This window comes from Pseudochaenichthys georgianus, chromosome 1 (genome assembly GCF_902827115.2).
Source record: "Pseudochaenichthys georgianus chromosome 1, fPseGeo1.2, whole genome shotgun sequence".
NCBI lineage: Eukaryota > Metazoa > Chordata > Actinopteri > Perciformes > Channichthyidae > Pseudochaenichthys > Pseudochaenichthys georgianus.
Genome location: NC_047503.1, coordinates 44,738,016 through 44,757,461, shown reverse-complemented (window position 1 = coordinate 44,757,461; position 19,446 = coordinate 44,738,016). Strand labels below are relative to the sequence as shown.

The 19,446-nt window shown below is 41.6% G+C and overlaps 2 protein-coding genes and 2 long non-coding RNA genes across 4 annotated transcripts in view; 1 reads left to right on the top strand and 3 right to left on the bottom strand.

Moving 5' to 3' along the window:
• Positions 1 to 19,446, top strand: part of LOC117450830 (protein SPMIP3-like) — a 349,252-nt gene that overhangs the window by 8,184 nt on the left and 321,622 nt on the right. The gene's annotated exons all lie outside the window — the stretch shown is intronic.
• Positions 1,993 to 3,216, bottom strand: LOC139434831 (uncharacterized). Its single transcript, XR_011644138.1, has 3 exons — positions 3,000 to 3,216; positions 2,591 to 2,755; positions 1,993 to 2,218 (listed from the first exon to the last, which is right to left on the bottom strand). It is a non-coding gene; the product is annotated as an uncharacterized lncRNA (long non-coding RNA).
• LOC117450837 (uncharacterized) lies at positions 5,320 to 9,034 on the bottom strand. Its single transcript, XR_011644137.1, has 3 exons — positions 8,945 to 9,034; positions 8,301 to 8,459; positions 5,320 to 6,297 (listed from the first exon to the last, which is right to left on the bottom strand). It is a non-coding gene; the product is annotated as an uncharacterized lncRNA (long non-coding RNA).
• Positions 12,727 to 15,925, bottom strand: LOC117450791 (putative per-hexamer repeat protein 5). Its single transcript, XM_034088768.1, has 4 exons — positions 15,840 to 15,925; positions 15,452 to 15,485; positions 15,120 to 15,235; positions 12,727 to 14,821 (listed from the first exon to the last, which is right to left on the bottom strand). Exons 3-4 carry the CDS (start codon positions 15,233 to 15,235, stop codon positions 13,435 to 13,437), a joined length of 1,503 nt encoding a protein of 500 aa, XP_033944659.1. The 5' UTR covers positions 15,452 to 15,485; positions 15,840 to 15,925; the 3' UTR covers positions 12,727 to 13,434.

The following is a 19,446-nucleotide window of genomic DNA, read 5'->3' as shown; positions in this document are numbered from 1 at the left end:
GTTATGCAGAGCACAGCATGTCAGCACCATGGATTTCACAATAAACAAGAAAACGATCGCTTCCACATCCTCCATTGTTGTGTGTGTTTTGTGAGTTGTGTCGCATTGAAAATGACGCCACCGCAGTTTTACCCAGCGTCGCTCCGCCCAAAAAGCCGATCGCTCCGCCTACACTGCGTTGCTACCCCAGGTCCTAAACTGTAATGGAATGCGCCACGGCCTCGGACGGCCAGCGAGGCAGCCCGAGGCCTGAGCGAGGACGCTTGCTTGGCGCATTTCCACTGCAACGGGGTAGCCCCGTTTAAGCGTCCCTAAGCGTCCTCGCTCAGGCCTCGGGCTGCCTCGCTGGCCGGCCGAGGCCGTGGCGCATTTCCATTACAGTTTAGGACCTGGGGTAGCAACGCAGTGTAGGCGGGGCGATCAGCTTTTTGGTCGGAGCGACGCTGGGTAAAACTGCAGTGGCGTCTGTGACTACCCGATCCGTCACCCTACCCGATCGGTTCTGCGCATGTGCGAGAGGGTCCGCCATGTTGGACAACTCCGGACGGCAACACCAGATGGACACTTGACACAGTGGCTTTTAGCAAAGCTCAAAAAGAAAACTCGAGAGACATGAGTTATTGTTATTACAACGTGACTTCACTATTATTTAACAACTCTTTTTATTGGGTTCTTTTATTTGGGGTTAAGTACATTTTCAGAATAAGTGAGGAATTAATTTAACTTCTGTTAGACAGCCATATGCCATACATTTGTGCATACATTCACAGTAAATATGTATTCAGTATGTCAGTATGTCAGCTGTCTAACAGAAGTTAAATCTATTTCTCACTTATTCTGACAATGTACTTAACCCCAAATAAAAGAACCCAATAAAAAGAGTTGTTAAATAATAGTGAAGTCACGTTGTAAAAACAATAACTCATCTCTCTCGGTTTTTCTTTTTGAGCTTTGCTAAAAGCCACTGTGTCAAGGGTCCATCTTGGGTTGCCGTACGGACTTCCGGACCATCTCGCACATGCGCAGAACCGATCGGGTAGGGTGACGGATCGGGTAGTGACAGCGTCATCTTCAATGCGACACAACTCGCAAAACACACACAACAATGGAGGATGTGGAAGCGATCGTTTACTTGTTTCTTGGTGTGTGGCTTGTTATCACAGCAAGAAGGAAAATGATCACAGCAAGCATTGTATTGTATTCATTGTATTGAACATAAATAAATCCTTCTTTTTTTTCAATATACATGTGTTTGTAAAATGTTTTAAACAAATATTATCTGAATTGGAATATTTGAAATTCAAGCACCAGTAATAATAACATTTGAGGAAATATCAGATCATGAAAAGAAAATCTTTCTAATCAATTAAGCAAATATCAAAGCTAACTATAAACATAAATACTAAAGTGTAAAACACAGCAAAACTATATTCATAAATGCAAGTGTAAAATAGTGTGGACAATTGTAAACATGGATGGAGACTAAAGTATCCACAACATAACATATATTAAATATAACCTCAATCTTTCTTCTAGACATGTTAAAAGCTTGCTTGAATGGGTTATAGGTTTATTTTGTTCTCTCATCTTTGAAATATATAAGGAATGTGTTGTTTGAGTCTAGTAGAACGAGGGTATTACAATTGAGCAATTTCTACATGTATTATGTATTTATCATGTATTCTTAATACCATTACAAAATAAACATGTAATAATGTTTTAGAGGAGGACCTCAAGCTAGCAAACTCAATTTCTTGCTTTAAATCTCTTAAAAGTAAGGGGCTTTTTCCTAACTGATGGTGTTTGTTATTGCTTTATAAATTCATGTATGTTTATGATTTTTTTATGTTGGGTGCCATTCATTATCAACAAGAGATAAGATAAGTCAAAGAAGTACTTTATTGATGGCAGTATAAAAATACAAATGTTGTATCAAAAAGGCATGCCATTAAACAATACAAATAAAAAATTTAAAACTGTATTGCAGCCAGCATAAATATACATGGAATTGTAAATATAAAATGAACATTTTAAAGAAAATAAATAAACAAGGAAGTACAAATGTTGCATTTAAAAATTAACTAGATAAAAAATATATAATATGTACAATAACTATTAAGGTTTTTTGAAGTATCAGGGAGGAGACGGGCCACGTCGGCTGCCCAGTCATGGTGCCGTTCCTGCTGGGCCCGATCCTCTCCTCCTCGTTTCCTCTTGCCTGGGTGACAATAAGATAATAATTAGCAATAAGGAAAACACACAGGACAGGTACAGGTCACACAAGGATATAAGAAGAACATGTATAAACAGAACAACAGTAAGGTGAACTAAAGAAAGTTCTGGCCCTAGATGTTTACAACGATTGTGAAAGTGAATTACATTATGTCCAGCCTGTTGATAATGAATATAAATATATGTATATGATAGGATGTCACACACAACTGTACTAGCTGCTTACTAGCTAAGACTTTACTTGTAACAGAGCATTTCCACACAGTGGTATAGCTTATTTTAATTACTGACGACGGATGATCCAAGGTTTAAAAAAACAAAACACAATTCCAGTCGTTTTGCCATTTCTATTTCTTACCTAGAACCACACGCTGCGGTGTCGTGATGGCACTCGGTGTTGGTGGTTGAGTTGGTGTCGATTCTTCGGCTGGGGTCCGTTCTGGATTCGATAACGATGTGGACGGAACACTGCCATCACCCGTTGTTCGGGAATGTTCCTCCTCACGAGTCCCAATGTAATCATCTAGAACAGCAAAATGACTTGTTAATTCCACAAACTACTGCAGCACAATACTAAATAGCAACAGCAACTATAGAAAAGAAAAACTGAACGTAAACAATGGCACATATGGTGTTAGCAAACAATAGCTCTAGCTAAGGCTATCTGCCTTAGCTAGCTATGTAGCTCTTTGGGGCTCCATAAAAGCACGGGTTGTCGAACATTAATGTAAGGATAAAATAGACTTCTTTGTTAGAAGTGAGCGTACCTTGCAGGGACTCCAGTAAAGCCGTTGCCGTTTTCCCTACATCGTAGGAAAGTCCTCGAAAATCCTCGTTCGGACATCTGTGCAGAGACATCCTGGAACACTTTCACATTTCGCGTTGTTCCGTCGAGCTCCCGCTGGATTTTATCATCCCCAATGAGATGTAGGAACGTCGTCACCTCCTCGGTCGACCACGGTGTGCTTTTCTTCGACGTTGCCATTTTTGTAGCTCCTCCGTTTACAAAATGCTGCAAGCTTGCTTCTTGATATATATGTGACGCGAGGGATGATCTCGCGCGCGATGTTGTGACGATTCTCTCTGACCAATCAGCAGTCGAGTGTTGACGTCACAGCCCTGGCCTGGTCTGATAGAACCACAATTTTATGGGGCCGGAAAAAGAGGGAAAAAGTACCCGCTAGCCGGTACTAGGCTATATGGAAATGCCACCAAAAACTGGCCTGGCCGCTTGAGGACGGTTCAGGACGCTTAAACGGGGCTACCCGCTGCAGTGGAAATGCGCTTCACATAATAAAATACACAACGGCTGTACCCTGATTATGCGTGAGCTGTAGGTGTGTGTGATACAGTGTCGGTGCGTGTTGTACAGTGTGTAGGTGTGTGTTGTACAGTGCGCAGATGCGGCGGACAGACGGGTCTTAGTTGGTTTGGTGTCCTCTGCTTACTTTTAATACTTGCAAATACAACTTTTGGCCCGTAATTTCAATTCCCCATTTCAGCGACCAGAGAGAGGGGGGGATATATCCAGTCTCTGATTGTGTTACGTTATTATGAGAGTGCTCTCATACTTTAAATTGCATATATTTATATAAATATATGTGTGTGTGTGTGTGTCCGCATCTGTAGCCTGTTATTGTCTCATTATACCGCACTCTCAATGAATGCAAAGTAAATATGTGGGGGAACAATGTTCAGCTGATCTAACAGAGATTATAAAATATGACAAAACACTCACAGCTGATGCAGCTGTTGCCACGTAATAATGAACGGACGTCGCTTTAATATGACCGCTCAGAGGAGAGGAGTTCTCATTTCTTTAAACGTCTGCTGCTTCCCCTCCTCTCTCCTCGGTCCTCCGCTCGCATCTCCTGTGGGCGGGACTAAGTCTCGAGGAGGGGAGTCGAGGAGGGGACATTTAAGAATTGAGAAACCTCTAATGTCTATGTTTGTTCTCTTCTAAGTTAGCTCGGCTGAGCGAAGGAATCACCTGAGAAGCAAAGGAATAAATCATGCTCAAGGGCTAAACAGTTCATCGTTTCCGTCTCCAATATTTCTCTCCGAGTGCAGCGTAAGAAGAAGCTGCCATCCTAAACCTCAACAATATTATTATTAATATGTCGGGTAGCAATACATTTATTTATTTTCTTCTCAGAGTGTACCAGAATGCGTGGTTTATATGTTAGTATTTCTAAAAAATCTCCTGGGGGAGAATCCCCCCTGACCCCCCTGCTGGGGTTGGGCTTTCAGCATGTGGGCCTTTTTATGTTATACAGTTCAGCTTTGATTCCATCATCTCATTAAACCTTTTTTAGAAGCATACTTTAGTTCTGTGAAGGGATATAAGCACTGTACTTCACTTTTATAAATATTGTACGCTTAAAAGCGTATATATTACAGCACGATTTTTGTTGAATAGAGTGGTTAAAAATGTCGGGTCGCGATCTATTGACAAAGGAAAAAGTGGGCCCGAGGCCTCACCAGAACCACTGACTTAAACCCTATAACTGAGGTTGATATACAATAAACAATGTCCTTTGTAAAACATTTCTTTGGCTTTTTGAAATAGGGTAGTATATGTTTTGAACGCTTTTTCAACATGAACCAAATATCAAACATCCCTCCATCATTTGTTAAATTGTTAGGCCGTTACATAAGCACAACATTTTAATTTGATACGTCATTCATTTATTATGTGTCTGTTAGAACTCTAAATCACAGTGCACTGTAATTATGTTGGCTTTTTTTGTCTGACCTGCAGGCTCCAAACTGTGTGAAGATAGTTGTATGTGACGGGCCAGAGTGACCGAGTGTCTTGAGGTTCCTTTAGCACAAACTTCTTTATTTTAGTCACTGAACTTGAAACAAAAGGAAACGATCCCTTTACACAGAGAAATACATAACTGTGTATCACTGGGAATTAAAACCTGTCGAGTATAGAGAGAAAATGTATCTTGGAGGTTGGTGGGATCCTCAGTCTTCATTCTTCGTTCTTCCTCATTCACGAATTGATCTTTTTTTTAGCAAGGAACATGAAACAATAATTTCAAAGAGAGAAAAGGTGATTTATTAGAGAGATCAGAAATACAGCGGTATAGCAAAACAATACATAGATGAAGAAGCTTTTATTTCTGCCTGTTGCCTCGACTCCTCTCTCCTCATATCTCTTCCTTGCCTCCTCCACTCACATCTCCTGTGATCGCTACATAAATGCAAGATAATGCAAAGAAAGGAATCTACTATTTGAAGACTGAGAAATGGAAATGCCCTTGGTCTCGTTAAAGCAAAAAGGGTCTATTTTACTCAAGGTTAACGTCTTTTATAATGATTGTTGACGCCCTTTCCTTTCTATCAGTGACCTGATAGCTTCCACTGCCTCCCCTTTGTGAGGAGGAACCCCCTCGGCCCTATTGAGGCTGTATGAGTTGAGAGGAAGGCTGGTTTTGGCTGGGACCAGGCTCTGCTTCATCTGAAAAACACTGGTGTGCAACTTGATTACCATTGTCACAACTGATGCACACCATCCTGTTGGATCCTTCAGGTTTCATACAACGGAATACGTGGTCTAGACCGATTTGACCTCGGGGGCCCTGGTGCTTCCCGAGGAGCAGAAGGGCATCTCTCCGTGTATCATCAGGAATTCTATCTTTTTGATCTTTTGGTTGGAATACTTCAGAAAACACAGCAGCGTAACTCTGCCATAGACGTATTTGATCGTACTTATCGAGGAGGCTTCTGGTAGTTCCTATTTTTAAACATTTTTTACATGGGGTGGCAAAAGCAAAGAAAAGCAACATATCTTGAGCTTTATTTACTTCGTTATTGAACAAAGTGACCAACTTGTCTACAACACGAGACTCTGCGTGTTGACCTTCCTCATGGAATTTGGATGCGACCACCCTCGTCCCGACGTACACCTCGTCTTTGTCGAGCTTATCCTTCACTCTCTCAACAGGATCACTTTTCTTCAAGAGGTCCTCTAGGAAGTTTTTCTTGTTTTTGTTCCTGTTCATTTCTGGTAATGGGATGCTTACAGCCAGACAATACGTGCCATGGGTTCCGTACCTGTCAAAGGAAAAACATCCCATCATGCATCATAGATCTTTCAGTACAACACAAAATGTACTGCTGTTTGATACATGCATGTTTAAAGCAGTAACCTAGATGATCCACTAGGTGGCCCCAGTCACTCTGTGGAGATGCAGACTTTCTTAAGCTTTGTCCTGCAAAAGGCTCTAAAGTGGATTTTAAGTTCATTTCCAATTCTGTTACCCTTAAACAAATCAATGCATGGATTTCTTAGCTTTGTCTTTGGGGTATTCTGGTCGGAGTTTGGCAATATCTAAAACATTTTTAGTAAAACTGAGCGACAAAAATACTGAAAGCAGTTGCTATATTTCTGCAGGTTTTAAGCTGCTATAGGCATACTGAGACGAAAGGGTGTAATGTTTAAAATGTAATACAGTACCAACTACCAGAACAGCTTTTTGTAGTATTCTCTTGCAGTGTGTTTAGAGTAAGTTCATATTTAATAAAGTTAGACTGAAGCACTCCTTTTGGTACCAGAGTTAAATCCAGGTCAAATATGTTAGAGGCTCTTGAACAAGTTGCAAGAAAAATAAAAATGTCAGACTTGACATGACAATGAAGTCTTATCGTATCGTATTAACGTTGATAAAAGCCGTAATAAAAAGGAAATTGTCTAGATCAGTCCTCCGGCTTGATGTTTTATTTTTTAAATTAGAAACACATTTTCATAGCCGAGGTACCTGCATGTTTGCAGTTGCAGTTTCTGTGTTTATACACAAATGACAGATCCAGACACATTCTTTGCACTCCTCTTTATGTCAGGGAATATGATGATATTACTGCCTTACTTTATAAGACCCTTAATATATTTAAAGTGTTCAAAGTGCAGTTTCAGTGCAAGTCAGTTGAAACGATCTTAAGTTGGCGTGACGTTGAAGTCGTGCGACCCTGCTGCTGTACTGGCTTGTAGTTCGTTTATAGCATAACATTAGCATTTCGCTTTTGGCGACTAGATTTATGATTTAAAAATTATAAAAGTAGGGGAGACATGTGGAGATTATCCGGCTGAACAAAACGTGATCCCTCTCTTAAACGTGTGTCAACGGCAGACCTTATTTCGAGCTATTTTCCAAAATCCTATGGAGAATTTGCATTGCGTTTTTGACGAAGGAACCGGAAGAAGTTTACTTCCGGGTTTTACGATGCGTCACTGCGGTTCTCTATGTCCTGTCCCGTTGGGGGTCCCGCCGACACCTGCTCCGCTGAGTTTCATGCCAACACCGTGTCCTGTCCTGTTTCAGGTCCCATCGACACCAGCCCTTGCTCCGTCGTCGGTCCCACTGACACCAGCCCAGGTTCCGTCCAGGGTCTCGTCTACGCCTGACCCGCCAGGGGTTCCACCAGCTCCTGCCCGTCCTTGTGCCCGGCCTCCTGAGTTCCCCAGCGGCCTTCGCCCTCGAGCCCGGTCTCCTGAGTTCCCCAGCCGAGGACTCCACCATGAACTCTGCCTTGCCCCCGGGCCGTCCGCCCGAGACACCCATCATGGACTGTGCCTTGTCTCTGGGTTGTCGTCCCGGACCCATCCTCCGGACCCCCTCCACCCACCCTTTTGGATATTTTGGATTTTTTTTTTGACGTCTGGAATCCGTCCCTTGAGGGGGGAGTTCTGTCACAATTCTTATGTCATGTCACGGTTTTAGCTTGGTGTGTCTGTTCTGTTCTCCCTGTCATGTTTTCGTCCTTGTGTATTGTCTGGTCCTTCTCCCTGTGTTTTTCTCCCTGTCGTTAGTTTCCCTGGTGTGTCTAATTGTCTGATTGTGTTCACCTGTTTAAATTCCCCAGTCTCCCAGTGTTCAGTGTCAGTTCGTCTTGTCTCTTGCCATAGTCAGGTCTATGCTCTCTTTGTGCTCTTGAAAAGTTGTGTTCCTCACTACGTGAGCGATTTCATTTTGTTCTCATTTTTTGTCATCTCAACCTGAGATTCGATAGTGACCTTTTTTTGTTCATCTTGCTTGTTTTGGAAAAATAAAGTATCTTACCAATACTTTACCTCTGTCTCCCGGGTCGTGCAATTGGGTCCTATATCCTGAGTGTCTGAGTTCATAACAGTATCGATATCAGCAAAAGCCTGTGCCAGTTGCCTCGGGTCTTCCGGGATGTTTACAGCCGCACTGAACTGCCGGTTTATGATTAGGTAGCTGTCAAAGAAAACAAACACACGGAATTACCTTTTGTCAGTAAACTGTAAGTATCCATAAACAAACAATAAGCAAACTATATTCGATATCCCGCAAACAAATAAATTACTATTAAAGCAGACTCCTATTGTGAACCTGGAAATAATTATTACCCCAAAGTGTTATGTTAGAACTGTTGAGTATGGGTCTCAAACACATAAAAACTGATGCAGGCTAATTTGCATATGTTGGCCAATTTGCACAATTGGCAAAAGTTGCATTAATTGCCATAATGCAGAAAATAGTTTTAAAAATTCATGGCCGATTTGAAAGGTTTTGGACTGGTTTTGTCGGTTAGAATCAGTCTCTAAATTAACCTCACTTTAAAACATAAGCCAACATTTTATATTAACTGAAGTATAAACACTTTGATGAAAACATTGGCTCTGACTAAATCACTAAATGTAAAGAATAAAGCTAAATACAGCCAAGTGTAAAACTGTTACCTTCTTTGTTAGAGAATGAGATGTCTGTGAGATTCTCTCTAGTTCTTCTGTTGTCTTCTCTGTGCTGGGAGTGAAGGTGCCACTGCAGTGAATACAGTAAGAAGAAACATTAGTTTTTAAAGAGAAACAGGGAACCATTGCCAAACTCTTTGAGTGACACATGCCCTTATTTGACAAAGATTTTAAGAGAGACATTCTGCCGAATCATCTGAGCCTTCTCTGCACAGGCCTCAGATCAGCTGACTTTTACATACGTATACAGTGAGCTGGTGGCCATCAGTAAGTCTCTGTCTCCTGGTTTCCACCCCGTTTGATTTTTTTTCATTAGTGCGAATGCTGTTTACAGCATTCCACTATAGTTCTTCAAATCTTGAATCATCTTTTTGTTATTTCACCAAATAGTTTGGCTCTCAATAATATTCAGCCTTTTCAGCACATGATTGGAAACTTTTAACTTTTTCAAAATATTTTATACTTTTTGAAATATTCAGCTTTTTAAACTCTTTTTTTAACATGTAACTCAATGGGAGGAACCTTCAAATCCCTTTTTACCTACACCGTGCGCCAAATGCTACTCCCTCCAGATACTTTCAGCTAGAGAATTCATTCAGTGAAGGTGTGCTTGAAATTCGCCCACATTTGTTTTAAACACCTGCCATGGCTCCCAAACCCTACACTCCTTGGACATCATTTTTCATGAAAAATATAGGAAAACCTCTCCTAGGTTGGAAAAATAAGCAAAAACATTCAACAAAATGCCTCTTCGGGGCATGACGTGACAACGAATTTCAACATGTCTCCATTAAGGCCCATTGTAAATTCATACAAAGTCCTGATTTACTTTTTGTAAAAAATCCATTAGTTTATTTTTAGACATGCATTTTGTTAAACATATTTAAAGCTGTTACATAAATGTAGTTTAGTGTAACATTTTATTATTTATCTTTCAAATGTAGTGGATTAGAAGTATTAATTAGCATTACATGGAAATACAAGTAAAGTACAAGTGCCTCAAAATTGTACAAAAGTACAAAAAAAGTACAGTACTTGATTAAATGTACTTGGTTACTTCCCACCTCTGCATATTAACAATATTCATCCAAATCATTAATATTTCAAAGTGATTTGCATGCACAGAAACCAACGAGGAAGAAGAATAAGACAAGTTTACACTTCCGGCTGCCATCTTTGTTTGGAACAAGTCAAATTGAGAGACGAATATGGAAATAGTGTCAATATATCGGTAAGTAAGAGTAAACTGCGAGCAATGTTTTGTTAGTTTTGTGTTTATCTTTGAGGAAAACGGTTGTAAAAGTAAGTTAAAAGTAAACGGTTAGCTTACTTTAGCGGTTGGCTTAATTTAACAGTTAGCTTACTTTAACGGTTAGCTTACTTTAAGCGGTTGGCTTAATTTAACGGTTAGCTTATTTTAGCGGTTGGCTTAATTTAACAGTTAGCTTACTTTAACGGTTAGCTTACTTTAGCGGTTGGCTTAATTGAACGGTTAGCTTATTTTAGCGGTTAGCTTAATTTAACGGTTAGCTTATTTTAGCGGTTGGCTTAATTTAACAGTTAGCTTACTTTAACGGTTAGCTTACTTTAGCGGTTGGCTTAATTGAACGGTTAGCTTATTTTAGCGGTTAGCTTAATTTAACGGTTAGCTTATTTTAGCGGTTGGCTTAATTTAACGGTTAGCTTATTTTAGCAGTTAGCTTAATGTAATGGTTAGCTCTTCTTGTCAGCAATAACTATGAACCAACATGTTATGATATAAATGCATAGTACGGGTCCCCATGAGCTAATTTTCACAAATTGGGCAATTTTCACAATTAGCATAAGTTGCGTTAATTGATGGCATGATGGATGGCATTAAAGCCTAAACAATAGTAAAAAAAATAACATGGCTGATTTGGACAATTTCGGAGTTGTTTTGGGGGTTATTGAGGAGGCTGAATCCATTTCTGATACTTACAGGATTTAAAATTTCAAAAGTTTCAACCAGAAAGTGACATTATCTGTAATGTGGTTTTAGGGATGTGTAAAGATGCTGTATTTCTATCATTACACTTTGGTGTACTCAACATTTACGGGTTCACACTGCTGGCAAGTAAAATAGATAACCGTTCAATTAAGCCAACCGTTATAGTGTGCCAACCGCTAAACATGAAACGTTGGTGTACTCAACATTTCCGGGTTCACTATGCTTGCAATTAGACTAGTTAACTTACGTTAACGGCAAACTAACGGCACATAACATGAGATAACATTAGATAAAGAAGAAATACCTGTTGTAGTAACGGCCGTTTATAATTTAGGGGGATAAGTGTATTTTACTTACTGAACGGCATTTGTGTAAAGTAACTAAGTCGATTTTAAATTAAATTTGCTAATTTGTACATCTACTCCACTACTAGGTAAATAGTGTACTTTTACTCCACTACATTTATTTAATATCTTTAGTTTCTTTGCAAATATAATCAAGTGTTGAATCAGACTTTAGTTCCACCTGGAGTAAATTCACAAGCTACCCTGCAGTATACAAAGTCATTCAAACTAGCTGCACCTTTACCAGCTTTGAGAACACTTTAATGATCAATCATTATAAAACATATCATATATATTATTCTGAAATCGACCAATCTGCATAATGGTTACTTTACTTTTTGTACTTTAATTATATTTTGATGCTAATACTTTTATACTTTTACTTGAGTAACATTTTGTTTGAAAGTATGTTTAAAGTTAATTTCTCAGTTATTGTTGTTCACTGCTGTTTAAATTATTTTTCTTATGTTTTTGATTACTACTACTCTACCCAAGAAGGTTTTTTAAGGTTTTGTTCTTGTTTTGTGAAACACTTGGGTAGGTAATTTTGGTGAAACCAGCTCGAGTGTGCTAGAATTAGAAAATACACAGCCAGAAAAAATCTGCCACTTCCTCACAGAGCCCCTCCTCCAACACACACGAACGCGCACATGACCAATGAGGGCACGAGATAAGTTTGTGCACAGATGGAAGGCTGACAGGCAGGTAGGCCATCCAGTTACTTTAGCCGGGCCGGCTCAGCTGATTGGTCGTGCTTTTTACAGCACCACGGCTTCCACAGATGACGTTTTTTTATGGATTTTTTGTCAAAGCACTTCAGATATTCATTGCTATCGGGATGTTAAGAGCATTCCATGCAATATAACAAAGTGTATCTCTAGCCGGTTTCTCACACTTACCTACCCCACCTTTAACCTTTTTAAAAATGCTATTTTGTTTCTTGATACTGTATGCAAGATACATTTCACTCATTATTATTTGTATGTATAGATGAAGATCCTCAACTGGACAGTTTGCAGTGTCTTCAGCCTGTGATGGGAGGGAATGGTGTTCACTGTCACTCATCCGGTTCACCTGAATGATCTCCTGGTCACTTCAAACGATGACTGACAACACAACAGGAAGCCACTCTGTGAGTACATTTTAACTTAAATTTACTGTTTTCTCTGGTTTTGTATTCTCTCTGTGTTATCATTCACTGTGGATCCAAAACATTGATACCCCTCTCATTCAGTACTTTATCTATATTTGACACTATTGACAGGACAATCCCTTTTTGTCAAAAACTTAATTATAGACAATCATAAAACTACCCTTTACTTTGAGGTGAAGGAGTCAGTTACATGTTGCATTATACATTACCAGTCAATTTACTAAATGTTTCTATACACTTACATATATTTTAGGGTCAGGGTTAGTGAATACACGAGTTCCCAAATGATTGACACACAGACAGATCAGAGTTGATGCTTAGCTAAGCTTTAATAAGAAAGAACAAACACATCAGAAGATTTGGTACAGTGATGCTTTACAGAAATACAGAGAACAATTAGAAAACTCCTATACATACCAAGTATAATTTACATGAACCCTTCTTTGGTGCCATAGTTTAATAAGGTACGTCCAGAACACCCCGGCAAAACAGAAACAAAATAAAAATCAACTTTTTACCTTTGTCATAGCTTTAGAAACATACAAGTATTTATTTGCAATTTAGCAAATCTTTTTTTTTTACCGATGGGTTTTGCTTGTGAAGCCATTTATAGTTTTGAGATCATGACAGGTGCTTGATGCTTGGTCATCACCAGAAATTAATTAAGAACAAGCAAAAATAAAAACAAATTCTGCCATCTTTAATTTGGACTTGACAAAACAAACTTGATTTGAAATAAACTTGCAATGTTATGGGATGTGATCACAACAACAAAAATATAAAACCTTATCCTTTTCAAAGCCCAAAAAAAGTATCCTTTCGTTATCAGTGCCAAAACTGAGGTGTTTTATTGACGCTGGCATTGAAACCGTGAAATAGTCGAGAACGGTTTAAGGAAATCTGTTGGTAAGTAAAGAAAAAAGCACATGTTTTTATGCATAAGGCACTGCTCTGCTCAATATGATTAATTAAATTGCTGCTTAGATTCTCCGTCGCTAACAGAGTAATGGTTTTACCATAGCAGTCCCCGCCTATGCTTGCTGCTTTTTCTACGCTTGCTGCTTTTTCTACGCTTGCTGCTGTCTCTACCACCTGCTTTACGGCTGCCACGTCCTCTAACATTGTCCCCTCCTCTACCTTTGCGCACTCTTTGGGACTTACGCCTTCCTCCAACTTTGCTTCTTCCTTTTTGCTTGTCTCTGCTGCTTCGACGCTTGCTGCTGCTTCCACTCTTGCTGCTGATTCTACGCTTGCTGCTGCTTCCACTCTTGCTGCTGATTCTACGCTTGCTGCTGCTTCCACTCTTGCAGCTGATTCTACGCTTGCTGCTGCTTCCACTCTTGCTGCTGATTCTACGCTTGCTGCTGCTTCCACTCTTGCTGCTGATTCTACGATTGCCGCTGCCTCTACCACCTGCTTTACGGCTGCCAAGTCCTCTAACATTGTCCCCTCCTCTACCTATGCGCACTCCTTGGGACTTACGCCCTCCTCCTCCAAATTTGCTTCTTCCTTTTTGCTTGGGCCCCTTTCTAACCTTGCTAGCTTTCCTGCGTCGGCCTCCTTTAGGCTTGCATGCTCCCTTACCCTTGCATTGTCTCCTACCCTTGCCATTTGTTTCCCGCTGGACGCCTTTTCTACCTTTGCACCGTTTTTTATTCCCGCCTTTTCCTTTGCACCTGCTCACTCGTCCACTTTCCCCCCGTCCTCTGCCACCTCCTCTTTCTCCACCTATGCCTGTTATTATTCCTGGGCCTATGCCTGCACCGATACCTTCAGCTGGTGCTACTTCTGTGCCTGTGTCTGTGCCTGTGTCTGTACCTGTATCCGTTGCCTCGCCTGCGCCCTCTTCTTCATTTGACGGGGAATTGTTTGAAACACATGAAGGTGTAACATCTCCATCCGAGAAGCAGCTGGTGCACTGAAACGCTTCATCTCCAGGGTTATAACAACGGAATATTTTGTCAAGCCCAAGTTTAGAAATCCCCAGATTTTTGAAGGATTTAGCAATCTGAGGCGTGTCTCCAGCAGGAACATCACCTAGTTTAGAAAACGCAAACGCAGAACCTCTCCAGTTCTTAATGACGTTGTTAATCTCAACAGCGGTACTGTCCTGATTTGCATTTGTAGTACAAGTCAGCCCACATGGGGATACTTCAGAGTAGATGATAAGGAAATTACCCTCGCTGCTTTTAATGAAGGGTTGTATGTTTTTTAGAACTTGTGACACCGCCTCATATTGTGCTGCCGCCACCACCCGTGTGCCATGGTACACTTGCCCCCCTGAAACGGTTTGCTTCACCTTGTCTGGTGGGTCATCCTGAAAGACTTGCTGTAGAGTATCTATGTCTTGGTTCTCAGGGATGTTCACAGCCACACTGAAGGTGTCACCGAGTGGATACCTGCCAAAGGAGAACATGTCATGAGCATTGTGGTCAGAGAACGTTAGAGTTGACACTTAGTTTGAGACATGAAGTTAAATAAATAGGAAACAAAAGCTACCGAATTATCAGACTTAATTAAATTGTCAACATACAAAACCATACATATAGATATTATTACTCGGTATAATAATTTAGTATTAGATAACAAATTTAGTAGTAGTAGTATTCGTAGCAGAACTAATATTGATAGCAGTCGTAGTAGTATTAGTACTGGAGTCATCAGAAAAGACAAGAGCAACAGTCTTTGTGTACTGACTCTTTCTTGATGCCTTCTATGACACTCGTGAGCCAGCTCTCGTCCACATCAGCCAAAGTATCTCCAGCAGACATGAAGAAGGTCAGCACCACTGCCATCCAGCACAGGCCAGCCATCTGCACACAGATCAGCTCTAATTACATCCTGCACTGTCACCAAACAGATAATAAACAATGATAATATCAAAGAACTCAACCAAGAAACATAAAATGTAGATTCTACAGAAATAGCTTATTGTCGGCGGACAGGCAGATCAGTGTTTAGCACATTTAAAACAATGTTAAATATCTTTACAAAGGACAATTAAACACCTATTTAAGAACATGCATTACCTTTGCTGCCAGCAGGATGGGCCTCTTCTCTCCCCTATAGAAAGGACACAAAAAGACATTAATACTATTTCTTGATTTCATTTTTCGAAACCTTGCTTAAGTACAAAGTACTCATTCCCGTTATAAAGATAAAATGATGAGGAAAGACAGCAATGATTTGGCCAACTGACTCATCATTTACAACGCTTATTACTTTCTTAGATTATACATATTTTTCAAGTTCTGCACTAGTAACATTTTGATAAATGTAGATTTTCCACTTTTTTCTGACTTCACAGAACAAATAAAGATTCCTAAAAAATCATTGGATCATTAATAATTAAACTAGATTAATATAATCACCAGCTACCGTCCATTGTGCCCTGAGATGATATAATTAATCGTGTACCTGCTTTGCTGGATAAAGTTGTTTGACAGATGCTCTGTAGAAGTGTTCTTCTCAGTGTTTGAAGGGAGGATGCTTCTGCAGTGATCCGTCAGAGGGAATGAACATATTATATAGAAGACGGTGAAAACATGGCCAAACCCCTCAACCCCTCATCATACCCTTATTTGAACATATCTTTAAAAATGTAAAAGAGGAAGATTAGAAAAAGGGATGAGGTGTGGTCTCAGCATGATTTGAGCAGTTCATTAGAGGTCATGGAGGTTGCATTGAGGTATACAATAATGTTTTTTAAGGTAAACATGATAATGGTTAAATGTTAGACGTCATGGACATCTGGTGAAAACACATACAGTTGTTTTATGGAGTTATTTTCACAGCAATATTTAAGCTGTTGTTGGAGAGGAATTTGCTTTACCTCCAGTGCATCAATGTGTCAGATTGGGCATTGTGGATCGTGGAATTTCACTGGTATTGGTATAGATTACTACATTGCTTGTATAGTGACATCAGTGGATGGATCTTAAATATCAACTTATATTAAATATGAATGTTAGTATGGCATATCAATTATTCTTGGCATGGTTTGAGAAGTGAATTGATCTCTCAGGCAAAAAGCACTTTCTTTCAAGATAAGATACAATTTTCCTATTACAACCCCAACAAACTATTTTCCATCTTCTCCACCCTCCTGGACCCTCCTAAAACCCCTTCCCCCTCCTCCCTTCTGTCAAGCGACTTTGTTAACCACTTTGAAAAAAAGGTTGATTATATTCGCTCTTCTTTTTCTGACTCACCTCTACTCACCGCTGGGTCACCAGACCCTCCTTTCACCCACACACTAACCTCCTTCTCCCCTCTCTCTCCAAGTGAGGTTCTTACCCTCGTTACCTCTGCCCGTCCTACCACCTGTCCTCTGGACCCTATCCCCTCAAACCTCCTTCAGACTATCGCTCCTGATATTCTACCGTTTCGCACCCATTTCATCAACACTTCTCTAACTTCTGGTCACTTTCCAAACAGTCTCAAGGAGGCGAGAGTAAACCCTCTCCTAAAGAAACCCACTCTCAACCCGTCTGATGTTATAAACTACAGGCCTGTCTCTCTCCTCTCGTTCCTGTCTAAAACACTTGAACACGCTGTCTTTAGACAACTCTCCTGTTATCTCCATCAGAACAACCTTCTGGATCCGCACCAGTCTGGTTTCAAGGCAGGTCACTCCACAGAGACTGCCCTCCTTGCTGTCACTGAGGAACTGCACACTGCTAAAGAAACCTCCCTCTCCTCTGTCATCATCCTGTTGGACCTGTCTGCTGCATTCGACACGGTGAACCATCAGATCCTCCTTCGCACTCTCCAAGAACTTGGAGTTTCAGGCTCTGCACTTTCCCTCCTCACCTCATACCTCAAAGACCGCACCTACAGGGTTGCTTGGAGAGGGTCGGAGTCTGACCCTTGTCAATTAACTACAGGGGTCCCTCAGGGCTCTAATCTCGGTCCCCTCCTCTTCTCCCTGTACACAAACTCGCTCGGATCAGTCATTAGCCCGCATGGTTTTTCATACCACTGCTACGCTGACGACACCCAATTAATTCTGTCCTTTCCCCGCTCAGAGACCCAGGTCGTTGCACGCATCTCTGCTTGCCTAGCAGACATCTCTCGGTGGATGTCTGCTCACCACCTCAAGCTCAACCTTGACAAGACTGAACTGCTTTTCCTTCCGGGAAAAGATTGTCCCACTCTTGACCTGACTATCAACATCGGCCCCTCTGTTGTTTCCCCGACCCAGACTGCAAGGAATCTGGGTGTCATCCTAGATAACAAACTGTCCTTCACTGCAAACACGCCAAGACTACTGCAACTCCCTCCTGGCTGGTCTACCTGCATGTGCCATCCGACCTCTGCAGCTCATCCAGAATGCAGCGGCTCGTCTGGTCTTCAACCTTCCTAAATTCTCCCACACGACGCCGCTCCTCCGCTCCCTCCACTGGCTTCCGGTAACTGCTAGAATCCACTTCAAGACACTGGTACTTGCGTACCATGCTGCGAATGGATCTGGCCCTACCTACATCCAGGACATGGTTAAACCGTACACCCCAGCACGTGCACTCCGCTCTGCATCAGTTAAACGGCTCGCTGCACCCTCACTGCGAGGGGGACCCAAGTTCCAATCAGCAAAAACACGTGGGTTTGCTATCCTGGCTCCAAAATGGTGGAATGAGCTCCCCATTGAAATCAGGACAGCAGAAAGCTTACACATCTCCCGGCGCAGACTGAAAAATCATCTCTTTTGATTTTGATATACTTTATTAATCCCCGTGGGGAAATTGTTTCTCTGCATTTGACCCATCCTAGTGTTAGGAGCAGTGGGCAGCCATTTTGAACAGCACCCGGGGAGCAGTGTAGGGAACGGTGCCTTGCTCAGGGACACCTCGGTAGCACTTGGTCTTGCCGGGACTTGAACTGGTGACCTTCCAATTGCCAAGCCAAGTCCCTATCGACTTCGCCACCACCGCCCCAACTTTCGACTCCACTTCGAGCAATATAATTATTAACAAAGCACTTATATACTAACAAAGGACTGGCTTACCTAAAGCCAGTTGAGTAGCACTTGAAATGTTTTTGCTCTATGAAAGCTGATGTACTTATATGATTCTGTTTTCTTCAAGTTTGTATTTTGTTGGTCGAACGCACTTATTGTAAGTCGCTTTGGATAAAAGCGTCAGCTAAATGCAATGTAATGTAAAGTGAATAAGAGGATGGAGTAATCCATCATCCGTGTAAGGGTTTAGCCAGCATGCTGATGTTTTTGTTATTGTTCCTGTTCTCATTGTGTTTCTCTCATTTCAGTCTCAGCTTTCCTGCCCTTGATTGAACTCCACCTGCTTCCCTTCCCTAATTAGCCTCACCTGTGCCCCATTATCATCTCTCCCTCTGTCTATTTAGTCTGCATCCACAGTCCCTTCAGTGCCAGTTCGTCTTTGTTATTCCTAGCGTTCCAGCAGTGTTTTTCTAGTATCTGATTCCCGTGTACCGAACCTTGGATATAAAGACCTTTTTGCATCCTAATCCTCTGTCTCCGAGTCGTGCTATTGAGTCCTCCACTTGTGTTCATTCAGTCGTTACAGTACGAACTGGCCAGAACCATGGACTCAGCCGACTCTGAGAATTTGCGGTCTGCTATTCGATCCCAGGGGGCTCGTCTTAACCTACAAGATGAACAACTTACCGCTGTCTGCCAGGGAGTACGAGAATTGTCGGATCGGCAGGAGGGTTTCCAGTCATCCATCGGCAGCAAGGTTTGCCAGCTGGCAGATCAGATCCAGCAGCTGGTGGCACATCTCAATCCACAACGCTCTGCTACTCCGCTTCCAGCGTCGGATCTGGCTACAGCTCCCGGTCCTGTTCCTGCCACCATGCCGACACCGCTGCCTTCTGTTCCTCACCTCTCCAGACCAGAGCGTTTTTCCGGAGACTCGGATAACTGTCGTGCGTTCCTGGTCCAGTGTGGGTTGCACTTCGAGCTGCAAGCCGCTTCCTTCCAGTCTGAACGGGCTAAGGTAGCCTACATCGTTTCCCACCTCACCGGCAGAGCGGAGGCGTGGGCTAC